Genomic DNA, 23,469 nt, shown 5'->3' with positions numbered 1-23,469 from the left:
AAAGATGAAAAGACTTGTTTTTTCTAAAGTAAAACAGTGGAGTCTCGTGATACACTCATTTAACTTGAACACTTTCAACTATGCTTTTATGCTTAGAAAACCTCTTTTTCTTTTTTCGTACAATATAGCATGTAAACACAAGCCAACTACTTCATCTAGCGCTAACCCAGAAGACCGGTAATCCACTCTGATGCTGGAGGAAGACGTGGCCATGTCGGTGCTTTTGAGAGAAGATACACTATACACTTATGTGTTCTGTGTTTTGTGAGCTGTAGGAGGGAAAAGAGTGATATTTGACTACAGGTAATCTTCACCTTATACAATAAATTGAGACCTTAATCCCTACATAATTGTAACTACAGTACATAAGCTATTTATTTTTAAGTGCAGAAAAAAACACAAAGAAAAATATTTAAGTCATTCATTAAATCCACCCTGGGATTAAAAATACTGTTGATACAGATTTTCAGTCTTTTTTATATGTATGTTCTGTACACGTAGTGGGCTGACGGGTGCCCAACAAAAATTTATGTCAACGAAAAACCTCAGAATGTGACCTTTGAAAATAGCCTTGAGAGATGTAATTAGTTAAGATACTATCTTGATAGATTAGGGTGGGCGCTTAATCCAGTGACTGGCATTCTCCAAGTGAAGACACGGGGACAAGGCTACGAGACAACCCCCAGTGACTGGAGTGATGTGGTTACAAGCCAAGGAACGCCAAGGCTTGCCAGCAGCCACCAGATGCTGGGAGAGGCGTGGAACGGATCCTCTTTCAGAGCCTCCAGAAGCAGCTACCCTGCCAGCACCTTGATTTTTGGACTCCTAGCCTCCAGAATAAGTTTCTGTTTTAAGCCACCCAGTTTTTGGTCCTATGTCATGGTAGCCCTAGGAAACTAATACACTTTCATATTAAATCAGTATTACATGGGGCATACTATTTACTCTTCTGCCCTTGATAATACTGACCTATGTCAATGAGTATCCTGCAATGTGATTTTTAATATGAATAATTTAGAATTGGCGCATACTGATGTAGTAACTTATTTAACCATGTACTTAAAAATAGACATTTGGGTTTATATATGCATTTTTTTTTTTTTTTTTTTTGCATTTACCCCTAATGATTTTCTTAATCCCTAAAAGTGAAAATACTGTGTTTTGAAGAGTTTTGTTTTGCCGAGTTTATAATGATGCTGTTAGTAGCGATTTATACTACCATTAGCAGGGTACATTTTGTGAATGTTGATTTACCCCAAATCCTTACCAATACTGTGTATTGTCCTTTGAAATAACATTTGCCAACTTATTAGGCAAAAATAACATCTTGATGAATTTTTAAATTCTTTTTCTTAGTGAAAAGCAAGACATGTGTATTACAGAAAATCTGGGAAAGGGGAAGGGAAGTAGGGAAAGCACAAAGTAAACAACCTCTCTCCCCCCCCGCCCCATAATGCTGTACACTCAGATAGTTGTTAAATGTTGGGTCCTTTTTCTTTGCAGATACATATTATATATTAATAAGAATGGAGTTATACTGTACATACCATTTTGTAACCTTTTTTTTTTTTCATTTACTATACCATGATTTTCTTTCCATGTCATTAAAAAATCTTCCAAAACATTTTTAAGTACTTTCTTATTCTAATATATAGATGCAGTATAATATATTTAAGACCAAATTATTGAGCTCCTCAACACACACACACCACAGAGGTTTAAGGTCTCTTGAGATGCACTCATATAGCTCCCTGATTTCTTTTTTATGTTTACACTTGACAATTACTTGTTCTAGGTCTGCTTTACCCATGGGGTCATAAGCTCTGAGGGCAGAGGCCATGCTTGTCTTATTCATGACTGTACACTCAGTGCTGGTCACTGTACTTGACATACAGTCAACACTAATTAAACATTTGTTGAATATTTAGATGGATGGCAGACTTTGGCTGAGTGAGTGATTGTGTGATTGCATAATCAGAACCCAAGAACCAAACTTCTTAATGACCAATACTGAGTTTTAATTGATATGTAATTGACATTGTACAACATTCTGTATAATAAAAGCCTAATATGCAAATCAGCTGAACAGCAGAATGAGTGGTCACTATGACACTCACTGACCACACTCAATGTAGGAGCTGCCCCCTAGTAGTCAGTGCACTCCTATGGGGAGCGCTACTCAGCCAGAAACCAGGCTTGAGGGTGGCAAGTGCAGCTGTGGTAGCTGGAGCCTCTCCCACCTCCACTGCAACACTAAGGATGTCCGACTGATGGCGTAGGCCCACCATCAGTCAGACATCCCCCGAAGGGCTCCCGGACTGCAAGAGGGCACTGGCTGGGCTGAGGCTCCCCCCACAGAGTGCAGAATTTCATGCACCAGGTTATTTTATATATATATATATATATATATATATATATATATTTATTTATTTATATATATATATATATATATATATATATATATATATATATATATATACACACACACACACACACACACACACACACACACCAAATTGTGTGTGTGTGTATAGTGAAACAATTACCATAAGTTTTGTTAACATCCATCACCACACAGAGATACAAAATTTTTTTTGGGGGGGGATGAGATTTTTAAGTTCTCTCTCAGCAACTTTCAATACAGCCCTGTTCAGTATAGTCAGTATGCTGTCCATTACATCCCCAGGACATATAAGTTGGGAAGTTTGTATCTTTTGACCATCTTCCTATTCCTCTCAATCTCCCAGGAACCACCAATCTGTTCTCTGTACCTGTGTGTGTGTTGTTTTTTTTATTTTTAGATTCCACAAGTGAGATCATACAGTATTCTTCCTGTCTGGATTATTTCACGTATATATAATGCACGCAAGGTCCATCCATTTCACAAGTGACAGGGTTTTCATTTATATGGCTGAGTAATATTCTATTGTGTATGTATATATTTTTATCCATCTGTTGAAGAACACGGGTTTGCATGCTGTTTGTAAATAATGGCACCATGAATATACAGTACTGGTGCAGACATTTTTTCCAAGATAGTGATTTTCTTTCCTCTAGGAGTAGAATTGCTGGATCATGTGAAAACTTGTGTCACCCAAAAAAACATGCACATGCAAGTTAGTAGCAGCTATGCTCATAATCACCAAAGGCAACCTGGATGTTTTCAGGATAAATAAATGTTGTGACACAGATGAGAGACTTGGCAATAAAAAGGAACCAATGACTGGCACATGCAACAACACGAGTGAATCTGAAAGGCATTATGCTAAGTTGAAAGAAGCCCGATCAAGGTTACATAATGTATGATTACATTTATATGACATTTTGGAAAATAGAGAACTATGGGACAGAAAACTGGCCAGTGGTTGCCCGGGACCGTGTGAGGAGGGATCACTACACAGGGGTACTAGGAAAACTTTGAATGGAAATGATTATGGTGTCTTGATTATGGTGGACATGACTATTTTTCACACTTTATAGGACTGTATACTTGAAAGTGAATTTTACTACATGCAAATTATACCTCAATGAATCCGACCTAAAAGAATAAACAGAAGGATACCTAAAAATTAATTTGCACACTTTTTCTTTATTTTTATCCTCACCCAAAGGTATGCTTTTGTTACAGAGAGAGACTGCCTAGAGACGTGCACTAACCCAGAATTGAACCCTCAGCCGTTTAGTGTATGGATTGATGCTGTAACCCACTGAGCCACCCAGCCAAGGCAGTACATACATTTTTGATGACAGGAAATATGAAGGATTCAAGAACAGACTTTCAAGCACAAAACAATAAGATAAAATTTTATTGATATAGTAGGATGGGAATACTAGGTAGAGAAACAGGGATGATATAAAATGACTAATAGTTAAAAGTTTTGTAAATGTACTTTTAAAATGGATGTTAGTATCAAATTACTATACTATTTAGAATCCACTGGCTTTGAAAATATTGGTATTAACAAGCAAAGCATGTTTTTATAAAACATTTGATGGTTTATTACCATTAATTTTATTTCATTCAACTTTACTAAAAATGGTAAACAAATTTTACTCTAAGCAAATTTACCTCTAAGCAAATCAAAGTTTTGTTCTAGTAAAACTGTATTGCTGGTGTACGAAATAATATCATTTTTCTAAAATTTAGTATCTCCAGCCTAAATATAAGGAAACTACTAGAATTTCTTATGAACTTACAAATACTTATAAAGCAGTTGTACTTGGCCTCTGTTCTTGCCCTTTATCATCTTATCTCAACCAAGAAAAAGAAAATCCAGAGATTGTCCCTGAGTGTCCTGTTGTCTTTCTCCAGATCCTCCTCTCCGTTGCCAGGCATCCTCACTGACTCCTCCTGTTCCTGCTAAAGTTCCCTGAAACGCGGGTTTTTGTCCCAGGGTTTCTTTTCCTCCGTTCACATTGGTTTCAGGCTCCTCAGGCATGGAAATGTACACTATACTCATTTATATACCAAAGCGTTTTGGAAATAAAGTGAAATTATTTAAAAGGCTCAAATACAATGCAAACTTAGGGAAAAGCTAGAGATGAGGAGCAAGGCCGAAAAATGAACTTGGCAGACAAGCCCTGGCTATTCTTATTTTTAACATTAGGACACCAAGCTGTTGAGTCTTCTTTCAGCTTGGATATGAAACCTCATGTCAATGCTCCTTGGATGTTTTCTTTTCGAGAGCGCCCTACTGTGTGGCTCTCGCGATGGGAGACATGCCTACCATGTAGAGAAACCGCTTTAATTTCAGCCCAGGCGAGACTGCGCGAAGTGGTTATTGTGAAATGGTTTTTGACCCGCGTGGGCCCCCGGCGCGGACTACATTTCCCTGCAGGCCCTCCTCGGCGCTACGGGTGCCGACGTGAGGTCACGCGCCGTCGGCCGCGGCGCAGTCGCCGTGCGAGCGGCGGAGACGGGCGGGCGCTTCGCGGTTTGAATGGCTGCGGGCCCGGGCCTGCAGCTCACCTGAGGACTGGCCGCCCAGGGGTGCGCCATGCCATCCGAAGGCGACCAGTCGCCGCCGCCCCCGCCACCCGCTCCGGCGGAGGCGGCCGGCTCCGAGGAGGAGGAGGACGAGGAGGAGGAGGAAGAGGAGGACGACGACGGGGAGGCGGAGGACTCGGCGCAGCCGACCCGGACGCCGACTCCTCAGACCCAGCAGCGGTTCGACGAGCTGTGCTGCCGCCTCAACATGGACGAGGCGGCGCGGGCGGAGGCCTGGGACAGCTACCGGAGCATGAGCGAGAGCTACACGCTGGAGGTGCGCCCCGGGGTGGGCGCGGGAGCGGACCTGCCTGCCCCCCATCCCCATCCCCATCCCCACCCCCATCCCCGTGGGCCGGGCGCCCCGCGGGGACCCCCGACAGGCCCCGGCGTGGGCACCCCCGCTGCGCGCGTTGGACCTGGAAGCCTGGCTTTTGCAAAGCTCTCAGCGGCTCCGGAGGCGGGCCCCGCCTTTCTGCTCTTCCCTTTGGGCTTCCCAACGGGGAACACCTGGTGCCCTAATGCAGCCCCCGGGAGGGAGGCCGGGGTCGCGCCGGGGTCGTGACTGCACGTTGACAGCCACCTGGGCGGCGGCGGCGGCGGGAGCAGGTGCGGCGGCCGCGGCCGCGCGGGGAACGGGATTCGCGGGGAACGAGGTTGGTTGGGGTCCCTGGTCTCCTCCTCCCGTTCCTTTTCTGCGGAACCAGATCGCCTGTGTCCGGGCATGGCTTCTGTTTGGGTCGGCGCGTGAGGTGTCAGGGGCTGGGTTCAGGGACGTGGGAACGAGGGGAGTCCCTCCCAGCGGCAGTGAAAAGGGACCCCCGACCCCTTTGACATTAGGAAGCCAGGGCTGCGACGACCTTGAACCCCTTTCGGCCATCCCTCCACCCGCACCCCACCCCCGACACTGCCCCGGGCTCCGACAGTCCCTGTGGTCCGGGCTTGTGGTGCCCCTGTCCGCCGGCGGAAGGGCCTGCGGGTGAGAAGGACGCTCTTTGTAGCCAATGAGGCTCCAGGCTGGCAAGCCCCGCCCCTCCGCGGGCCAATGGGAAGCGACGCGGAAGTGCGGGTTGTTTACCAGCAGTTTCCTCGCCCCCGGACCGTGCAGCCCGCAGGCAGGGAGCCACGTGACTCTCACAAGTGGTTTGACAGGTTTCGGAAAGAGGAGTCAGGCTGGAGAGGTAGGCCCTGGGTGGAAAAGCCTAGCCAGGGATTGGAGTACGCCGAGAGTATTTTTTGCGTACGTGCCACTAAGGTGATTTTTGGAGTTGTTTTTGCATTAATAGGATTATTTTTAAAATGTGTTTTATTGATTTTTTTTTTTTTTTTTACAGAGAGGAAGGGAGAGGGATAAAGAGTTAGAAACATCGATGAGAGATAAACATCGATGAGAGATAAACATCAATGAGAGATAAACATCGATAAACATCCTCACTGGGGATGTGCCCTGCAAACAAGGTACATGCCCTTGACCGGAATCGAACCTGGGACCTTTCAGTCCGCAGGCTCCATCCACTGAGTCAAACCGGTTTGGGCTCATTAATAGGATTTTAATTCCATTGTTTTTTTTGTGTGTGTGTTTTTTTTTTTCCCTTCCCACTGTTATGTGGACAGGAAGAAAGAAAAGCTAGTACTACAATGGCTTTAGTATTGGACAGATCTAGGAGATTTTGGACAACTTACTTAACCACTCTAAAATCAGTTTTGTGATATGTGCAATTGAGATGTTTGTATCTGAGTCACAGAGCTGTTCTGGAAGTTAAATGAGGTAGGAAGAGGTAGTTTCTGGCACATACAGCACCCGCAGGGACAGTGCTGTAGAGTCGACGAAGATACGTAGGTGATCTGATTGGCCAGGCCATGTTTCTGTTCATGGCCCAGTGGTTTCTGGGGTCAGGCAAGGAGAAGGGTTCTTTTGGTGCCGAGCTTACGTGCTTCCAAATAAGCTCTTATTGTACCCTCTTGAGAACCCTGTAAATTACGTAGAACAAGCGTTGTCACCATGCAATTGGGGTCTTTAAATTCATGGAGAGGAAGTCCAGTGTTACACAAGCAAGTGACAAAAAATGATGGTTAGTAAGTTATTTTTGAAAATGAGTGATTACTTATTTTTGAAAGTGAGTAATTATTTTTATGACTTTAGTCATAAATACTAATCTATTGGCTCAGCATAGCCAATAGATTAGTATTTATTCATGTATTAAATATTTTTTTGACAAACTGTTCTTTGCCAGGCACTATTGTAGGTGCTGGTACAAAACTTAAACACCCTGGCTTGTGGAGCTTGTAGTCAGGTACCCTACCAGGTATAAGAGAATGCAATACTTACTACAGAATACTGGCTGCAGAGTTTTATCTTTTGATTTTTTGTGTGTTTCTTACTTCATGCTTGTAGCTCATTCCATTCTCGATGCCCTCAGATAAGATAACTGAGCCTCTGTGATGGTTAAGTCATTTGCCCAAGGTGTTCTGCTCCCATGCCGGGCCTCCCCCATGCAAGTCCTGACAGAGCCAGATGAATCTGTATTGCCTTTTATGTCCCTGAAAGTTCAAAGTGAGGGAACATAGACCCCTCCTCTCAGCAGAAAATGGCCCTGGCCAGTTTTCCCAGTGGTTAGAGCATTAGCCGACGCTCCAAAGGGCCATGGGTTTGATTCCCAGTCAAGGGCACGTACCTTGGTTGCGGACTCCATCTACATCCTGGTCTGGGTGGGAACCAGAGGCAGCCAGTTGATGTGTCTCTCTCACATGGATGTCCTCCCTCCATTCTCTCTAAGGAAGTCAATGGAAAAAATATCCTCACGTGAGGATAAAAACAAAGATGAGCACATACATGAGGGCCATCACTGAAAGTACCCACAAACACATAAATATAAATAACACTTTGGGATTAAACCTAAGAATTTTTATATTGAAAAAAATATATATATAGTAGTAGCCCTGCGCATGAATCCGTGCCCCAGTAGCTCCCTCTGCCCCTCCCCCCCATAGTTTGCTGCCCTGCCCCGTCCTGTAGCTCTTGGTCACCCCACCCTCCTGCTGATCCGTGATCCTGATCTGGTCGTTATGTGGCCTGTCATTACGCTCCACAGCATAACGACCATTTGCATATTGCATCTTTATTACATAGGATAACTCATTAGGTAACAATTTTCATTTGTTTCTCTAGGGAAATGATCTTCATTGGTTGGCATGTGCCTTATATGTGGCTTGCAGAAAATCTGTGCCGACTGTAAGCAAAGGGACAGCTGAAGGAAACTATGTGTCTTTAACTAGACTCCTGCGATGTTCAGAGCAGAGGTAACTATGCTTGAACTTGAAAAATAGTGTGACTAACACAGCAGGCCCTTGAATGAAGAGTTTACTGTTAGGAGGTGATCTCATTCTGTCATATTGAAGAATTCTAAATAAGGATATTGAGAAACCTTCGGGAATACTCCAGATTGGAAAGTTAAATAAAATATTACACTGCAAACTACATGCACAGCACTTGTATAGTAATATATATGGAATGTGTTAATGTTTCTATTTGTTATATAATCAGCACTATTATAATCAGTTGTAAAAAGGGTCAAATAATGCTATCAAGAAGAGGCAGAAATGCTTTTCCTATTAGTTGTGTAATTGATTTATTATACTTACTATTTGTGTCTTGTGGGTGAATTTTTTTCTATGGCTTTTTGAAGATCAGTGGGAAAAGGATGTTTGGCATTTTGGAAGGTAAATATTCCTTGTCATAATTTATGGACCTAGCGATTTAAAAATAAATCACTATTAAAATAATTACCAAGAAATGTAATATTTAGCTGTAGTCTATTTATTGACTTTGAACTGACTCCATTCTGAGTAATATTTAGGCCTAAGAACAAGAGGCAGTGCATAAAGAGCTGAAGTCAAAGTAAAAAACAAACAAAAAAACAAACCAAGCATTTCATACTCATTAGATTGGAGAAATTTGAAGTCTGATAATACCAATATTGGTCATTATATAGAGAGAAAGAGAAACTATATTACTGGTGTGCATTGCTAAGAGAATAAATTGACAGACCACTTCAGTGGGAAATTTGGCACATTTCTCTGACTCAATTCTACTTCTGGGGTAGTTGGTAAAGAAATGCTTATGTACAAGAATGTGTTCATTACAGTATTTTTGGTTATAATAAAAGTTAGGAACCTCAATTTCAATTGATTGGGGAATGCAAAAATTCATGGTAGTTCATATGAAGGAATACGTCTAGCAATTAAAATGAATGAATTAGATCTACAATGTATCAACATTAACTTGGCAACAGTATTGAATGAAAAAGCAAGTTGCAAAATGCTACTTATTATATAAAATTATAATCACTCATACAAAAGATACTGCTTACTGTTTTTGGATACAAGTATATCCAAATAGTAACTCTAGTAAGTAGTGGATGGGAAAGAGTCAGACTAACTTTAGAATGGTGTTTCGGGAGAGAAGAGTGGGGAATGAGATTGAGGGAAAGTCCAAATGGGAACTTTGGCTGTTTCTATAGAGCAAGCAGACACGGCCGAATTTATTCACTATGTTAATATTTGTGAAATCTGGCAGTCGGATACATGAATATTCGTTGCGTTACTCTGGTTAATTATTTGTTTTTTTAATCAATTTTGTAAATAAAACCTAGGGTACTATGAGAATAAAAGTTGATTTGGAAGATCAGAGAAATCATTGTATAGGAGATTAAGCTAGTCAGAGGCAGGAGTTTTGATTTTACTGTCTAAAATTAATGTAATTCAATGAATTACTTTTGATTTAATTGCATTTCTATACTTGGGTTAATTGAGAAAATATCTTTTGTTTTTAATATTAGCCTAATTGAATTTTTTAACAAGATGAAGAAATGGGAAGAGATGGCAAATCTACCCCAAGATTTCAGAGAACGGACTGAGAGACTAGAAAGAAACTTCACCGTCTCTGCTGTCATTTTTAAGAAATATGAGCCCATTTTTCAGGACATTTTTAAATATCCTCAGGAGGAGCAGCCTCGTCAACAAAGAGGAAGAAAGCAGCGGTATGCTTTTCTCTCTGCTGCTCAGGATGTGCGTGTGTCTGTCTGCCACGTTTTGATCCCTTGAATTTTGTCCTGCAGTTTATTTTGCTTAGTCTTAAAAAACAAATGTGACTTCATAAAGAACATTTTACTCCTTTAGCTTTCTTTTAATAATAATTTCTTGCTTTTCATTGCATGTTAACCATGAACAGTTTGGCTACTTTCATATTGCAAAATGTATGAAACCCCTTTTCATACGTTTTCATAAACTTTCACTTTTCACGTAAGCAACCAAATATACAAAAGTCAGAACACAGATATTTTCACCAAAATATTTAACTTGGGTATAGAATTTGACCACTTGATTTTCTATTACTGACAATATTTACTATGTCATTTTCTCTATTATAATATATACCGACAATTCCTGTTATTTTACTTTTATGTCAAATTGAATACTAAATAATCCCCATGAAGGAGCTTCTCTGTGTATTTTGATATTTACGACCAATCAAGAGTCCAGAAGATGGATTGGGGGCATCAGTGGGGAGCAGAAACTTACAAACTCGTGCTTTCTGATCATGTCTGAAAGCCTGCACACTTAACTTTGACCCAGTATTTTTCACTTTTCCAGATAGATAAGCACAATTCGGAGAACATAGTGCCCTCCTTATCCCGTTTCCCTTCCCTTGGTTTCAGTTACCTACGGTCAACTGTGGTCTGAAAATAGTAACATTTCTAGGAAATTCCAGAAATAAAGAATTGCGCAGTTTAAATTGTGCCATTTTGAGTGGCATGATGAAATCACCTCTGTCCCGAGGGACCTGAGTCACCCCTGCGGCCGGCTTCCCCACCCTGCCCAGCTGCAGTCTCCGGTTATCAGAAGACTGGCTTGGGATCACCTCAACCCTGTTTTATATAATAATGGCCCAAAGGACTAAGTTAGTCACGCAGGCAATTCAGATATGCCTAGAGAAGCCATAAAAAATGCTTCCATTAAGTGAGAAGGTATGTATGTATGTACATGTAGGAAAAAAGCATAGCATGTGTAGGATTCTGTACTGTGACAATTTCAAGACTCTCGGAGGAACCCTGTGCCCATAAGGGGACCACTACAGCAAGGATCAAACCCCCTAAGCAGTTTGCTCTCGGGTCCTCCTCACCTTATAGAGCCGGTTTTTATTTCTTTATTTCTTTATTTATTTATTTAATATATTTTATTAATTTTTTACAGAGAGGAAGAGAGAAGGATAGAGAGTTAGAAACATCGATGAGAGAGAATCATCAATCAGCTGCCTCGTGCACACCCCCTACCGGGCATGTGCCCGCAACCAAGGTACATGCCCTTGACCGGAATCAAACCCGGGACCTTTCAGTCTGCAGGCCGACGCTCTATCCACTGAGCCAAGCCGGTTTCGGCTAGAGCCAGTTTTTAGAGCGCCTTGTGTGTTAAACTAAAAAGTCTGCCTCCTCTCTTGGCAGCCATCAAAACGAGACCGTTTCTCACCTGCCTGAGGTCGGGAAGCTGCTTTTTAAGGCAGGGCGCTGGCAGTTAGTCCTCACTGGGGCTGGTGAATCAAGTCCGCCGTGCCAGTGCGGGAGCCACGCCTCAGACTCCCAGCGCTTCCCATCGGAGCGCTTTATTAGAAGGCGTGTACTGGGATGTGGATGCAGCCGATGCCATATCCACACCTGAGCAGGCTTTGAGCAGGAAAGCCCAGCTCAAAACAGGTCTGAACCTCCAAGCAGACAGCTTGGCAAAAGACGACAGGTCCTCTTAAAAACGGGAGTACAAGGAATGACAGGAAGCCCAGGCTTTACGTTAAGAAGGCCCATTGTGACTTGATATAGCGGGGAATGTTTTTAGCGACGGAGGGTTTACATCCCATCAGCCATGGCAGCGGGAAAACATGGGGACATAGCTGACTGCATGCGTGGGTCTTAAAGCAGCGTTCACCCTGCTGGTGCCACTGAGGGAACTGCTGGTCCTCGTTGGTTTTCTGCGCTGCCTTCTTGGCCTCCAGAAGCTTTTGTGGTTATCTAGAAACTTCTTTCTGAGCCGGGCTCTTCCCTGGCTCCCAGCTCATCCTTACCAGGATGGGTGGGAGTAGAACTTCTTACAAGCCTTCCCTGTGAAGCGATCTGCTCTCACAGCCTCTGACGGGGGTTTTGTGTCTCACCTGAGTCAGTCATTTGTGGTGTCTCACGAATTCTTCTGTTGTCATCTGATTTCTCTCTCCCCACAGGCGTCAGCCTTGCACGGTGTCTGAAATTTTCCATTTTTGTTGGGTGCTTTTTATATATGCCAAAGGTAAGAAAAGTAATAATTATTTAGATACTAGTTTATTTAAATGTTTGGATACTGTTTTTGTCAACCTATAATGTGTACCAGGAAAAGGTTCTCGCTGAAAATGTCTCACTGGTTTTATTCACAGGTTTTTTTTTGTTTTTTTTTAAGTATTGCCTTTTCATAAAAGTCTTGGATTTCTTTATAAGATCCCAAACTCCTCTGATTAAATGGAAAAGTTTAAAGTTTTAAGCACAGTATCTTTTCTAGCCAAACCTGTTCTTCTGAATTACGGACTGAAAACACATGAATGTGTGTCTGCATTTTTCATGAGACAAGTCTTATTTAGTTGAGTGGGACTGAGTATCCTCAGTAGTTCAGATTGCTTTCTGCATCTTATTCAGATAAATATGCCTGACCAATACCTTTACATACAATTTATTTCCTCTCCCTTTTTTCTCATTTTACTTGACCTACCCAAGGTCTGCATTCAGTAAAAAAAAAAAAAAGATTTGATTTGTTTTGTCCTGTCTTCGTTTCTCTGTAGAAATGATTCTTATTAATCTAAAGAAGAAAAGGAAGTGCAGTTACATAAGTCACATGCTTTTTTTTCTGGACTCTATAGAATGCCTTTGGCATAAAGATAGCCCAATGAAATGCAAAGTTAAAATAAAAGTCAGAGCTGCAAGGAGTTTCATAAAAAATAGAAATTCTCATTATTAGATCAACTAGCCCAACTTACTTTCAGAATTATGTAAGTGAGCCCCAGAAACAAAGCTGGCATTGAGCCCGCATCTTCCCGGCTCTCGGATTCATGCTGGAAGTGAAGGACCTCCATCCAGCGAGGACAGGCACCCCGGTGGTCTTGCTGTTGGACCTGTCAGATTACACTGGTCCTTCCTGGCTAGTAGGAGAGCTCTCCCTTCCCCCTCTGGGCTGCATGCTTCATCGGAAAGAAGAATCTTCTGTCAAAAGTAAGCTCTTTGATCTTTGCTTTCCAGCACTCTATTTCTTTTTTTTTTTTAATTTCTTTTTTTTATAAACTTTTTTTTAAAAAATATATTTTATTGATTTTTCACAGAGAGGAAGAGAGAGAGGGATAGAGAGTTAGAAACATCGATGAGAGAGAGACATCGATCAGCTGCCTCTTGCACACCCCCCACTGGGGATGTGCCCGCAACCAAGGTACCTGCCCTTGACCGGAATCGAACCTATGACCTTTCAGTCCGCAGGCCGATGCTCTATCCACTGAGCCAAACTGGTTTCGGCTCTGACAATTTCTTTAGAGGAGATGGGGGGAGGGGGGAATAGGATCACAGCAGGAAGTAAAAGGCTTAGAGCCTGCAGACAGCTGTCCTGCCGGCTGCAGCCTGGCTGCCGCCTCCGCGGTGCCTTGCTGTGCATATCTTACGTGGGATGCTTATCTGGTCACTTGTGGGCAGGTATGTCTGACTTCTGGGGTTTTGTTTTGCTTCTGTCTTTTATGGCAGAGTGTAACTGAGAGTCAGCGTGCTATCTAAATCATTTGTAAAGAAATATATTGCCCTTGTGTGGATTTTGGTCTCACCTGATCCACGAGGGTGGCATATGTTTTGTCTCTGCAGCTGGGTTTTATCTTATTCGTTCAGTCTGCAAGTGCTTGATCTGAACAGCCTTTGCTCCCCCACAACCAGGGCTGTGGTCTTTGCGATTCTCTAGGATCTTTGCTATGAGAGCAGTGCGTACTGGTTCGTGATGTCCGTATTTGGGGGAGATGTAGCCACCTTCCTCATGGCTTCCTCTGCACCATGCGGCACCCCAGATGGTCTCCTCCTTGCTCAGTAAGCCCACTGTGTGCCTGTGTTGGCTTCCGGTGGCGAGCACACGCCAGGGACACGCCTGGGCGCGTCCTCCCGAGGGGCTGTGCGGTGGCCCACAGCTTCTCTTTCCTGTAAACAAGCCGGCGCCGGAGGTTCCGCAGGTGGTTTTGTTGATTGAAAGGTGAACTTTCTCACAGTGAGATTACCCCCGGAGCTGGGATTTGAAATGTGAAGCATGTCATGTCGGGCCAGTCCAGGAGTTTAACTTAGATCCTAATCTTCTAGGGCGGGTCAGCGCTTCTTAGAGGCCGCAGGGCGAGAGGTCGCCGGCGGGCTTTTCCTCCTGCAGCAAGTGCAGCCAGCGGCCAGTCCAGGCCCGCAGAGTGGTGGCTCTGTAGCTGGAAACCATAGACGCTACCACTTCCTGTTCCACTTCCGGGAAACTGAGTACATTTAGTGTTAGACGTATCTAGAGCAGAGCCAAGCCAGTTACTGTGGTTATAGCAACTTTTTACCTCTTAATCATCATTTGCCAGTCTCGCAACAGAAAAATATTTTTTTTCTCATTAATTTATTTAAGTTGATTTGTTGAATGTTTCCATCTGGACAAAATAGGATTCCTCACGTGTGATGGGGCGGTAAGTGGTAAGTTTACTCGGTGGGAAGGAGAGAAAAGGCCTGAAACAAAGCAGAGTGAGTGAGTGTGCGTGTGTGTGTGTGTGTGTGTACGTGCGTACATTGGGTAGGCATGAAGTGGGAAACTGTTGAGGGTTAGAAATATTTTGGATGTCTGCCAGATATTTAAATTGAATTCATTTGACGTTAAAAGAAAGTAAAATCAACATGAAGCATATACCGTATATGCAGTGTTTAATGAAAAAAAGGATATGCTGAAAGTTACAAGTCTACAACTACTTAATTTCTAAGAATAACAAAGCTGGTTACTGGCTGGAAAAATTGTTTTCAATGTCAGAGTTAAACCAGCACTGCAGAAATGACATGGTTTCAGTTTTTTCCCTTTGCTATCAAGCATCAACAGTTTGTGGGATATCGGCTCTAGATCTTAAATATCTTTCATTGTGATCCTGTCGCATTCATTTGTATGAGTTTGTGTTCATATGCCGAAAAATATTTTAACACCTACTGTTAGGGTTAGGGTTAGGGTTAGGGTTAGGGTTAGGGTTAGGGTTAGGGTATGGTCCTTATAAAATACATACATGAAAAAAAATTACATGAATAATTTTTTAGCTGTTCACATGTAAGTGATTCTATTGATTGTCTTGACAGAAAAATATTTTCATATAAAACAATTACTTACAGTTTGAGATCATTTATAGAGTAGTCGGTGTTCTGAGTTTTCAAAAGACAGACCAATGATTATAAAATGTTGGGCAGCTAATGGGCATTAAATAAATGCTTGTTTAATGAATGCTAAGTGAACAAATGGCATTTTTAGTAAAGTTTTAATTTTCATTAAACTCTAAGAAACTCATTAAACTGTAAGTAATATTTCAGGACGTAAATTTGCCAAAACACTTTGTGTACCTCTTGATTCTGTTTTGTACAGGGGTGTGGCGTCATTTTAACTAAAGGAAGGGATTATTTTCAGCACACTGTAACGTTGATGCATTTTAACACTCTCTCTCTCTAATTGTACAGGCAATTTCCCCATGATTAGCGATGACTTGGTCAACTCTTACCATCTGCTGCTGTGTGCTCTGGACCTAGTCTATGGAAATGCCCTTCAGTGTTCCAATCGCAAGGACCTTGTGAACCCCAATTTTAAAGGTAAGCTTGTCCACCAGACACTCGGACAGCCCACGTGTCTCCATCGTGTGCACTCTGGGGAGCTTGTACACAGCGTAGGTTCCCAGCCGGGCCGGGGCTCCCACTGCGCAGTTTGGTTTATTACACGCCACCTGCATCTCCGTCCTGTGGTTCTGTTCCCCGCAGGCCTGTCGGAAGATTTCCACGCCAAGGACTTCAAGCCGTCCTCCGACCCGCCCTGCGTCATCGAGAAGCTCTGCTCCTTGCACGAAGGCCTGGTTTTGGAGGCCAAGGGAATAAAGGAGCACTTCTGGAAGCCCTATATCAGGAAGCTCTACGAGAAGAAGGTGGGTGGGCAGCCCTGGGCCCTGTTTTCTGGGAAAGAGCTGGCTCACTAGGGCGACTGAGGGATCTTTTCTTTCTTCGTAGCTCCTTAAGGGGAAAGAAGAAAACCTTACAGGCTTCCTGGAGCCTGGGAACTTTGGAGAGAATCTGTGAGTACTTCTGTTAGGAAACGGCCTTAGTGTTTAGAGGTGTGTGCTTAGAAAACTTCAGCGTTAAATGTGGTGATGAGCTGTTACTCCAAGAACGTTCTTGAGTTTATTAAAAATTGTATTGCTGCTCTTGAGAGCTTTCCTAGTTCGGCTTTCGGATCATCATTTTTGAAGTCCATTCTTTTGGAATGTACAGGGGCCACACGAAAGTGCTGAGGCCTGGGAAGGTGCTGGGGCAGTGAGGAGAGGTAGTGAAGCTTCTCTCCGGACGCTGGACTGACCAGGCAGAACGCGCTGTGTGCGAGGGCTGAGCGCAGCGCGGAGGCTCCTCGGCTCTGCAGCGAGAGCTTGTAGGAGACAAAAACGGGACCATTCAGTGGACGAAAGCAGGAGCAGAGATGGCCTTCCCCCCTTCCTACAGGAAAGCCATCAGCAAGGCCTACGAGGAGTACGTGCTGACGGTGGGGAACCTGGACGAGCGCGTGTTTCTCGGGGAGGATGCGGACGAGGACATCGGGCCGCTCTCCCGGTCCCTGAGCGCCGGGGCGGGAGCGGAGAGGGCGCAGGTGAAGAGCGTCCTGCAGCAGCAGCAGCTGGACAAGGTGAGCGGGGCGGGGAGCGGGGCAGCCACACGCTCAGGGTCCCGGGCCATCAGGGTCGGCAGTCGTGTGTGCGTTCTGCTTGCTTCCATGGTGAAAGAGAAACCTTCCATCACGTTTACCTTAACGGAGTTATCTCCATTTTTAAAAAATGTTTTTTTATTGATTTTTAGAAAGAGGAAGCAAGAGGGACAGAGAGATAGAAACATGATGAGAGGGGGAAATATACTTTCTTGAATATTAAAAAAAAAATACTCTTAAGCTATTTAAGCCTTTAAGAGTGTGTTGGAAAAATTAGAAGAGGTGCTTTATTACCATACGGATTCAGGCTTAAATTCTGTGACATCAGGTCATGTCTTTTTCGTGTGTATGTTCAAGAACGTTGACTCGCTCTGTGTGAAGCTGTGTCTGCTGGGGCAGCTGTGCTGGGCACAGGGACCCGGGCGAAGGCGGGCAGGAGGGCGCTGTTGTGCCCGCTGCCCCCTGCACCTCGCCGTGGTGGTTTGCCTCTCTCAGAAGCAGATGTGTCGTTAGGCGGGCTTTTGTGCAATCCTGGATTTCACTTGGGCCAGACTGATTTGACAATCTTGAAGTATTTACAAAAATAGCGGGAGGTGCTAGCTGTTTCTCAAAGATATTCTAAATTGTCTAATGCTTGTTTTTGCCTTCAAGCTTAAGTTTTGAAGGAGGGGGTCATAGGGCAATATGCCTTATCTTAAAGATTAACTTCCAAGAGGCGAAATTTCAGTTAGCTGAAATGCAGACTGCTCTTTGACACATCTTCAGGGGATCACGATGGCTCTAGGGAGCCATGTTTCAATCCCAAGAATGGGGATACACGCATCACTAGACCTATTAAAAATTCAAAGTCTGCCGAAACCGGTTTGGCTCCGCGGTAGAGCGTCGGTCTGCGGACTGAAAGGTCCCAGGTTCGATTCCGGTCAAGGGCATGTACATTGGTTGTGGGCACATTCCCAGTGGGGGGTGTGCAAGAGGCAGCTGGTCGATGTTTCTCTCTCATCGACGTTTCTAGCTCTCTATCCCTCTCCCTTCCTCTCTGTAAGAAAAATCAATAAAATATATTAAAAAAAAAAAATACAAAGTCTGAGTGCCTTCAGTTTCCGTTTGGGAAGTAACCGAGTCTTTCTGAGCTAAAATAGTGTTCTTTCTTCTCGTTAGTCTAAAGGGCTTAGAATCTCCACGCCACTCACGGGGGTGAGGTACATTAAGGATAACAGCAGCCCCTGCGTGACCCCGGTCTCCGCAGCCACGCACAGCCTGAGCCGTCTCCACACCATGCTGGCGGGCCTTCGGAACACGCCCAGTGAGAGGCTGGGCCAGATCCTCAGGTCAGTGCGAGCCCTTCCTGCCTTCCCAATTCGGCTGTGGACTATTCTCCCAATTTTTTATTTTAATTTTTCACTACTTGTGCCTTAATGTACACATTAATAATTTTAGATCAGTTGTTTGCAGAAGACATAGCAACGTAAGATGTATGGTTAGAAGCTCCATCTTCCTCAGTGTCTTAGTCTGTCCATGCTGCTCTCACCGAGCACGTAGACTGGGTGGCTGATAAACAACAGAAACCAGCACTAGACCCTTTAGAATAAAGCGCCAGCTGTTCTATCTTAAAATTCCAGGGAAGGGGGATCGGTGAAGATGGTAGTTGTCAAACACTTCCGAAGGGTGGGTCCTACTGGAGAAGGTGGGCAGTTACAAGCTTAGCCAGTGTAAAAGCACTCTGACTTCCTTAAACTCTACAGATCACCCGTAGCCTGAAAAGGATGTTAGTCCTAAAAGTTTATGATTGGATGACATGGACCTTAGAGGGCCCATTTTATTTCAGGTGATGTGACATAAGAAGGCCCTAGGTACACATATTAGTAATTCCCCACTCATAGCTGGACTCATTAAATAGTAAGCTGACTGATTTCCCTTTACGTTTTTATGAAGTCTCCTTTTTTCATAAAGGTGATGTAATTAACACCCAACAGGCTCTGTCTGAATGGCCTCTTTCTAAGTCATGTTTTTAAAACCGACCTTGTTAACCTGGAATTCACAAGTATTTCATGAACACACTTTAGAAGCCTGATTGAATCTCTGTAGCTTCCAAATCTTTGATCTCTGACAAGAAGTAGCCACTTCTTTCATCTTAAATACCATCCATGGTCTTAAATACCAGCAGGCACTAGGTAAAGCCGAAGGGCTTTGTTCTAAAAAGGTACCTGTGTGTGTCCAGAAATACAATTCTGTTTGTATACATATCCAGTAGCTATCTCTAGCAAGATTATAAAGAAACAAAAACCGGTTATAATTTTCTGAACTTGTTACACTTTTACAATCAATATGTATATTTATGATCAAAATAAAAACTTAGTTGTTACAAAAGCCCACATGGTGATACTCTGTATGCTTCTTCATTGGACATACATTGTCTTCCTAGTAAAATAAATAAATAAAAATGGAGATAATCTTGCTTTTCGGGAAAGGATTTAGAATATCAGTGATGGTGTATCTGAGTCTGTGGTTGAGATTATCTTCCCCTTCAGCTGTTTTTGTGGGAGTTGGAATGGGCGTTGTCTGCCCCCTAGAGGAAAGTGGAGGGCAGTTAGTTGGCCATCTGTGATTGCAGACGTGTAGGTGGGGTCCAGTCATGGACTTCAGACAGGCACAGAATACGGCAGAGAAGGTACAACTATACACAATACTTTTTTTCCTCTCACTGAAAATGGTAATACCAGCACCTTTGTCAAAGAAATATGGGATCTCCTGGATTACTTTGGGGAGGGAGTGTATAGTTTGTGTTCAAAGTATTTTATATTTACAGGTTAGTACAAATACAGAGTTGTAAACACTTTCTCTCTTGGTAACTCTGCAAATCTTTAAATTAGATAATTTCTTTTTATTTTCTAGAACATGTTCTAGAGATCCAACCCAGGCCATTGCCAACAGATTGAAAGAAATGTATGAAATATATTCTCAGCATTCCCAGCCAGATGAGGATTTGGGTAATTGTGCTAAAGGTGAGGCTAAATATTGTCTTTACTGTTCTCATCTTCAAGTTTAACTACTTTCTTGGTAACTGAGTCCTTTCTTGGTAACTGAGTCAGAAACGTGAAGAAAAGATTTATGCTTTTAGATTGAAGGCTAGAATATGGATGTCAAATTTTATGTCAGCCCGGTGATTTCTGAGCTCTTCTCAATAAGAGAAATTTTATTTTATTTACTTATTTTTTGTTAATCCTCACCCAAGGATATTTTTCCCATTGCTTTTTAGAAAGTGGAAGGGAGGCGGTGGAGAGAGAGAAACATGGATGTGAGAGAGCTTCATTGAAGGCTGCCTCCTGCACGCCCCACACTGGAGATCAAGCCCGCAACCTGGGCATGTGCCCTTAACCAGAATCAAACCCAGGAATCTTTTGTCCGCAGACCAATGCTCTACCCACTGAGCCAAACCAGCTGGGGCTATTCTGATACCTTTATTATGTTGACCTGCTAGTACTTTTTTCACTTGGGAAACTTTAGTTTTCATTTGTAGACTGGATATTAAATATAGAAATATTGTGATTCTTTAGAATTTTAAAAACAAGAAAAGAAGACGTAGCTGTTTTCATGCCCAGACCTGTGCTAGGTGTTTTGTTGTTTTTAATTAAAACCACATCTGAGTGGAATAGTGAACCAACTATATGCCTCCCAGCACAGAGCTGCTCTACAAAATAAAATGTGCATCTTCATGGGATGCTGTCATAGTTATTGATGGGAAATTTCACTTCACAGTTTCAGAAAAATTAAGTGTTAACATGAAAAAAATTAAGGGATCTTAGGGATGATTGAAATAGCAACTGTAGGAAGTGTATTGGTTTTTGAATTTTATATTGTGGGCAGAGGATGGGATGGGCCCTCATTTTTCACAATATTTATTTTCTTTGCATGTGATGGTTGTGTGTTGGTTTTTATTTATTTATTATTATTTATGCAGAAATTGCCAGCAGACACTTCCGTTTTGCAGAGATGCTTTACTATAAAGTATTGGAATCCATTATTGAGCAGGAACAAAAGAGACTGGGAGACATGGATTTATCTGTGAGTAAATATCCGATGTATTGATCAGAACAGTAAAATGTAGTACTTTCCTGTCAGCCCTAGCCACTAAAGAAAGAAAACAATTCGACACCATTATTGAACAAGAGAAATGATATGTGGCTTTGAGGGAATAAGATTGGCACCTAAGGAAACTGGCTATTATGAATAATGATTCTGCGTTCTTTTTTTTAATATATTATTGATTTCAGAGAGGAAGGGAGAGGGAGAAAGAGATAAACATCAATGATGAGAGAGAATGACTGATTGTCTGCCTTCTGCACACCCCCTACTGGGGATCGAACCCACAACCTGGGCATATGTCCTTTACCAGAATGGAACTGAGGACCATTCTGTCTGCAGGCGGACACTCTTATCTACTGAGCCAAACCAGTGAGGGCTGGTTCTGAGTTCTTTGACCTTCAGTCCCTCACTCAGTGCCTTGCTGCAGCAGGTCATGCATTACAACTTACAGCTTCTGTGGGTAGTAAAACTAGTTAAGGGTTAAAACACGCAGACTTAATCTTTACTGAGCTTCTAAATAATGTGGAGTTTTTATCAAGCCTTCTTTCTATAGCAAGAATAAATTGAGTATTGACTCAGTAGGACTTTAATAAATATTCAGCCATTTCTCTTTGGCTGAGATAATTCTTTTTTATTGGTTTTAGAGAAAGAGGAAGGGAGAGGGATAGAAAGAAATGTCAATGAGAGAAAAATCACATCAATCAGCTGCCTCCTGCAAGCCCCCTACTGGGGATCAAGCCTGAAACCTGGTCCATGAACCAAGACCATTTGTTGCCTATGCTTTTTGTGTCTATGTAACATTTTTGGTTTAAAAAATGTATGATTTTAAGAAATAAATAAGCAAAAAAAAAGTAAATGTAGAAAGCAACTGTGATTACATCACCCGGAATAAGTATGTTGACCATTTAGCCAAGTAGCCTGTCCTCTTTCCAGCCATCTTTTTATGACAGTGGCCTCTGACTGTGATGCTATTGTGTAACATCTTTCCAGATCATTAGTCTTCTAAGCATCAGAGTGTATGTACATTTTAATCAGGGATGTAATTTTTTGTATATAAGGTTTTTGAAAGTTGCTAAAAAATTGACTTATTTATGAAGTTAAGAAAAGTTTGTAAGAAAAGAAGCACATCTCACTAATTCAGAGCATAAGACTTTTGTTATTTTTATTTAACTTGACTGGGTATGAAATGTTTATTGGAGTAGACTAATGTTTCTGAATGTTAATAACTGTCTTACAGAGCATTCTGGAACAAGATGCATTCCACAGATCACTCTTGGCCTGCTGCCTCGAGGTTGTCACTTTTTCCTATAAGCCTCCTGGGAATTTTCCATTCATTACTGAAATATTTGAGGTGCCACTTTATCACTTTTACAAGGTATTTTCAAAAATCTGATACTAATGACAAAATTACAGATTAAACCAACTTCTTAGCCATCTAGTTCATTTTAATATCTAAGTACATTTATTTTTAATTATATGTTTAATAATTTCTACTCTATTTGGGGAGCAGAGAAGAAATAAAGTCCTAAGACTATAAATTCTTTTACTATACAATAAAGATCTGTGCTCGCAAGTTTCATTTTATTCCTTTCATTTCATAAAGACTTTTAGAATACTTTTATAAGCTTAAGTTTAAAAAAATAAAACAGCAAACATATCACTAGCTTATCTTATATAACACTCTTTTTTATGGAATTTAAATAATATTGAATGTGTCTTTTAGAAACACAAATCCTCTTGACATGTTCTATAGAACACAGAAGAAGGACATTGACTGTTGTTTCCTTCTTGATATTTATTTAGGTCAAGAAGGACTTTATTTATTTATTGGTTGAATTTATTTAATTCATTTACAGCAGTCACAATGTTTTAAATACAAACTTTAAAGAGTAATGTTTCCATCTCATAGGTAAGACATTCTTTCATTTAAATGTTGAAATCCAGCACTATAAAAATATTTTACATAGCTCATAAATGCAATTCAGATATTAATTATAAAGGCAGGAGGGAAGAGCAGCTGTTTCAAAACAGCACTATTCTTTAAACTTAAAATTTTTATAAATTGTCTTTGTTGTGTCTATAAATGTGTAAAAAAAAGTTTTAAATCATGTATATATTATTAAACCAGGGCCTTTCTTTATTTCAGGTGATAGAAGTCTTCATCCGAGCAGAAGACGGCCTTTGCAGAGAGGTGGTGAAACACCTCAATCAGATTGAAGAGCAGATCCTGGACCATCTGGCCTGGAAGCCAGACTCTCCGCTCTGGGACAGGATCAGAGAGAATGACAGCCGAGTCCCTGCCTGTGAAGAGGTTTGTGAGAGATTGTACATCTTTCTGTAAGGAAAATACATCGGTTTCTATTCTGCTCATCACCCTTCTTCCCAGGGAGCAGTTAAACTCCGTGTCTTCCATG

General features: G+C 42.2%; 2 protein-coding genes across 6 annotated transcripts in view; both read left to right on the top strand.

The window, feature by feature from the left end:
* The window catches only part of CHD9 (chromodomain helicase DNA binding protein 9), a 143,932-nt gene extending 142,306 nt beyond the window's left edge, over window positions 1-1,626 (top strand). The window contains exon 40 of the mRNA XM_045582875.1: window positions 129-1,626. Coding sequence (XP_045438831.1) covers window positions 129-181 — 53 coding nt within the window. The 3' untranslated portion in view covers window positions 182-1,626. The remainder of the gene's footprint in view (window positions 1-128) is intronic.
* A 3,267-nt stretch (window positions 1,627-4,893) lies between these two features.
* The window catches only part of RBL2 (RB transcriptional corepressor like 2), a 28,298-nt gene continuing 9,722 nt past the window's right edge, over window positions 4,894-23,469 (top strand). For 2 of the 5 annotated variants that reach the window (XM_045582861.1, XM_036440443.2), the window contains exons 1-13: window positions 4,894-5,264; window positions 8,157-8,287; window positions 9,826-10,026; window positions 12,252-12,316; window positions 15,751-15,879; window positions 16,045-16,205; window positions 16,288-16,352; window positions 16,774-16,954; window positions 18,131-18,300; window positions 19,865-19,974; window positions 20,931-21,034; window positions 22,293-22,430; window positions 23,202-23,366. In XM_045582861.1, coding sequence (XP_045438817.1) covers window positions 4,998-5,264; window positions 8,157-8,287; window positions 9,826-10,026; window positions 12,252-12,316; window positions 15,751-15,879; window positions 16,045-16,205; window positions 16,288-16,352; window positions 16,774-16,954; window positions 18,131-18,300; window positions 19,865-19,974; window positions 20,931-21,034; window positions 22,293-22,430; window positions 23,202-23,366 — 1,887 coding nt within the window. In that variant the 5' untranslated portion in view covers window positions 4,894-4,997. Of the gene's footprint in view, window positions 5,265-8,156; window positions 8,288-9,825; window positions 10,027-12,251; window positions 12,317-15,750; window positions 15,880-16,044; window positions 16,206-16,287; window positions 16,353-16,773; window positions 16,955-18,130; window positions 18,301-19,864; window positions 19,975-20,930; window positions 21,035-22,292; window positions 22,431-23,201; window positions 23,367-23,469 lie in introns of those variants that run through there. The other 3 variants (XM_045582862.1, XM_045582864.1, XM_045582863.1) reach the window with 3 other exon arrangements.

The sequence above is a fragment of the Pipistrellus kuhlii genome, unplaced genomic scaffold (assembly GCF_014108245.1).
Source record: "Pipistrellus kuhlii isolate mPipKuh1 unplaced genomic scaffold, mPipKuh1.p scaffold_m20_p_17, whole genome shotgun sequence".
Classification (NCBI taxonomy): Eukaryota; Metazoa; Chordata; class Mammalia; order Chiroptera; family Vespertilionidae; genus Pipistrellus; species Pipistrellus kuhlii.
This window is presented reverse-complemented; position numbering and strand designations above follow the sequence as displayed.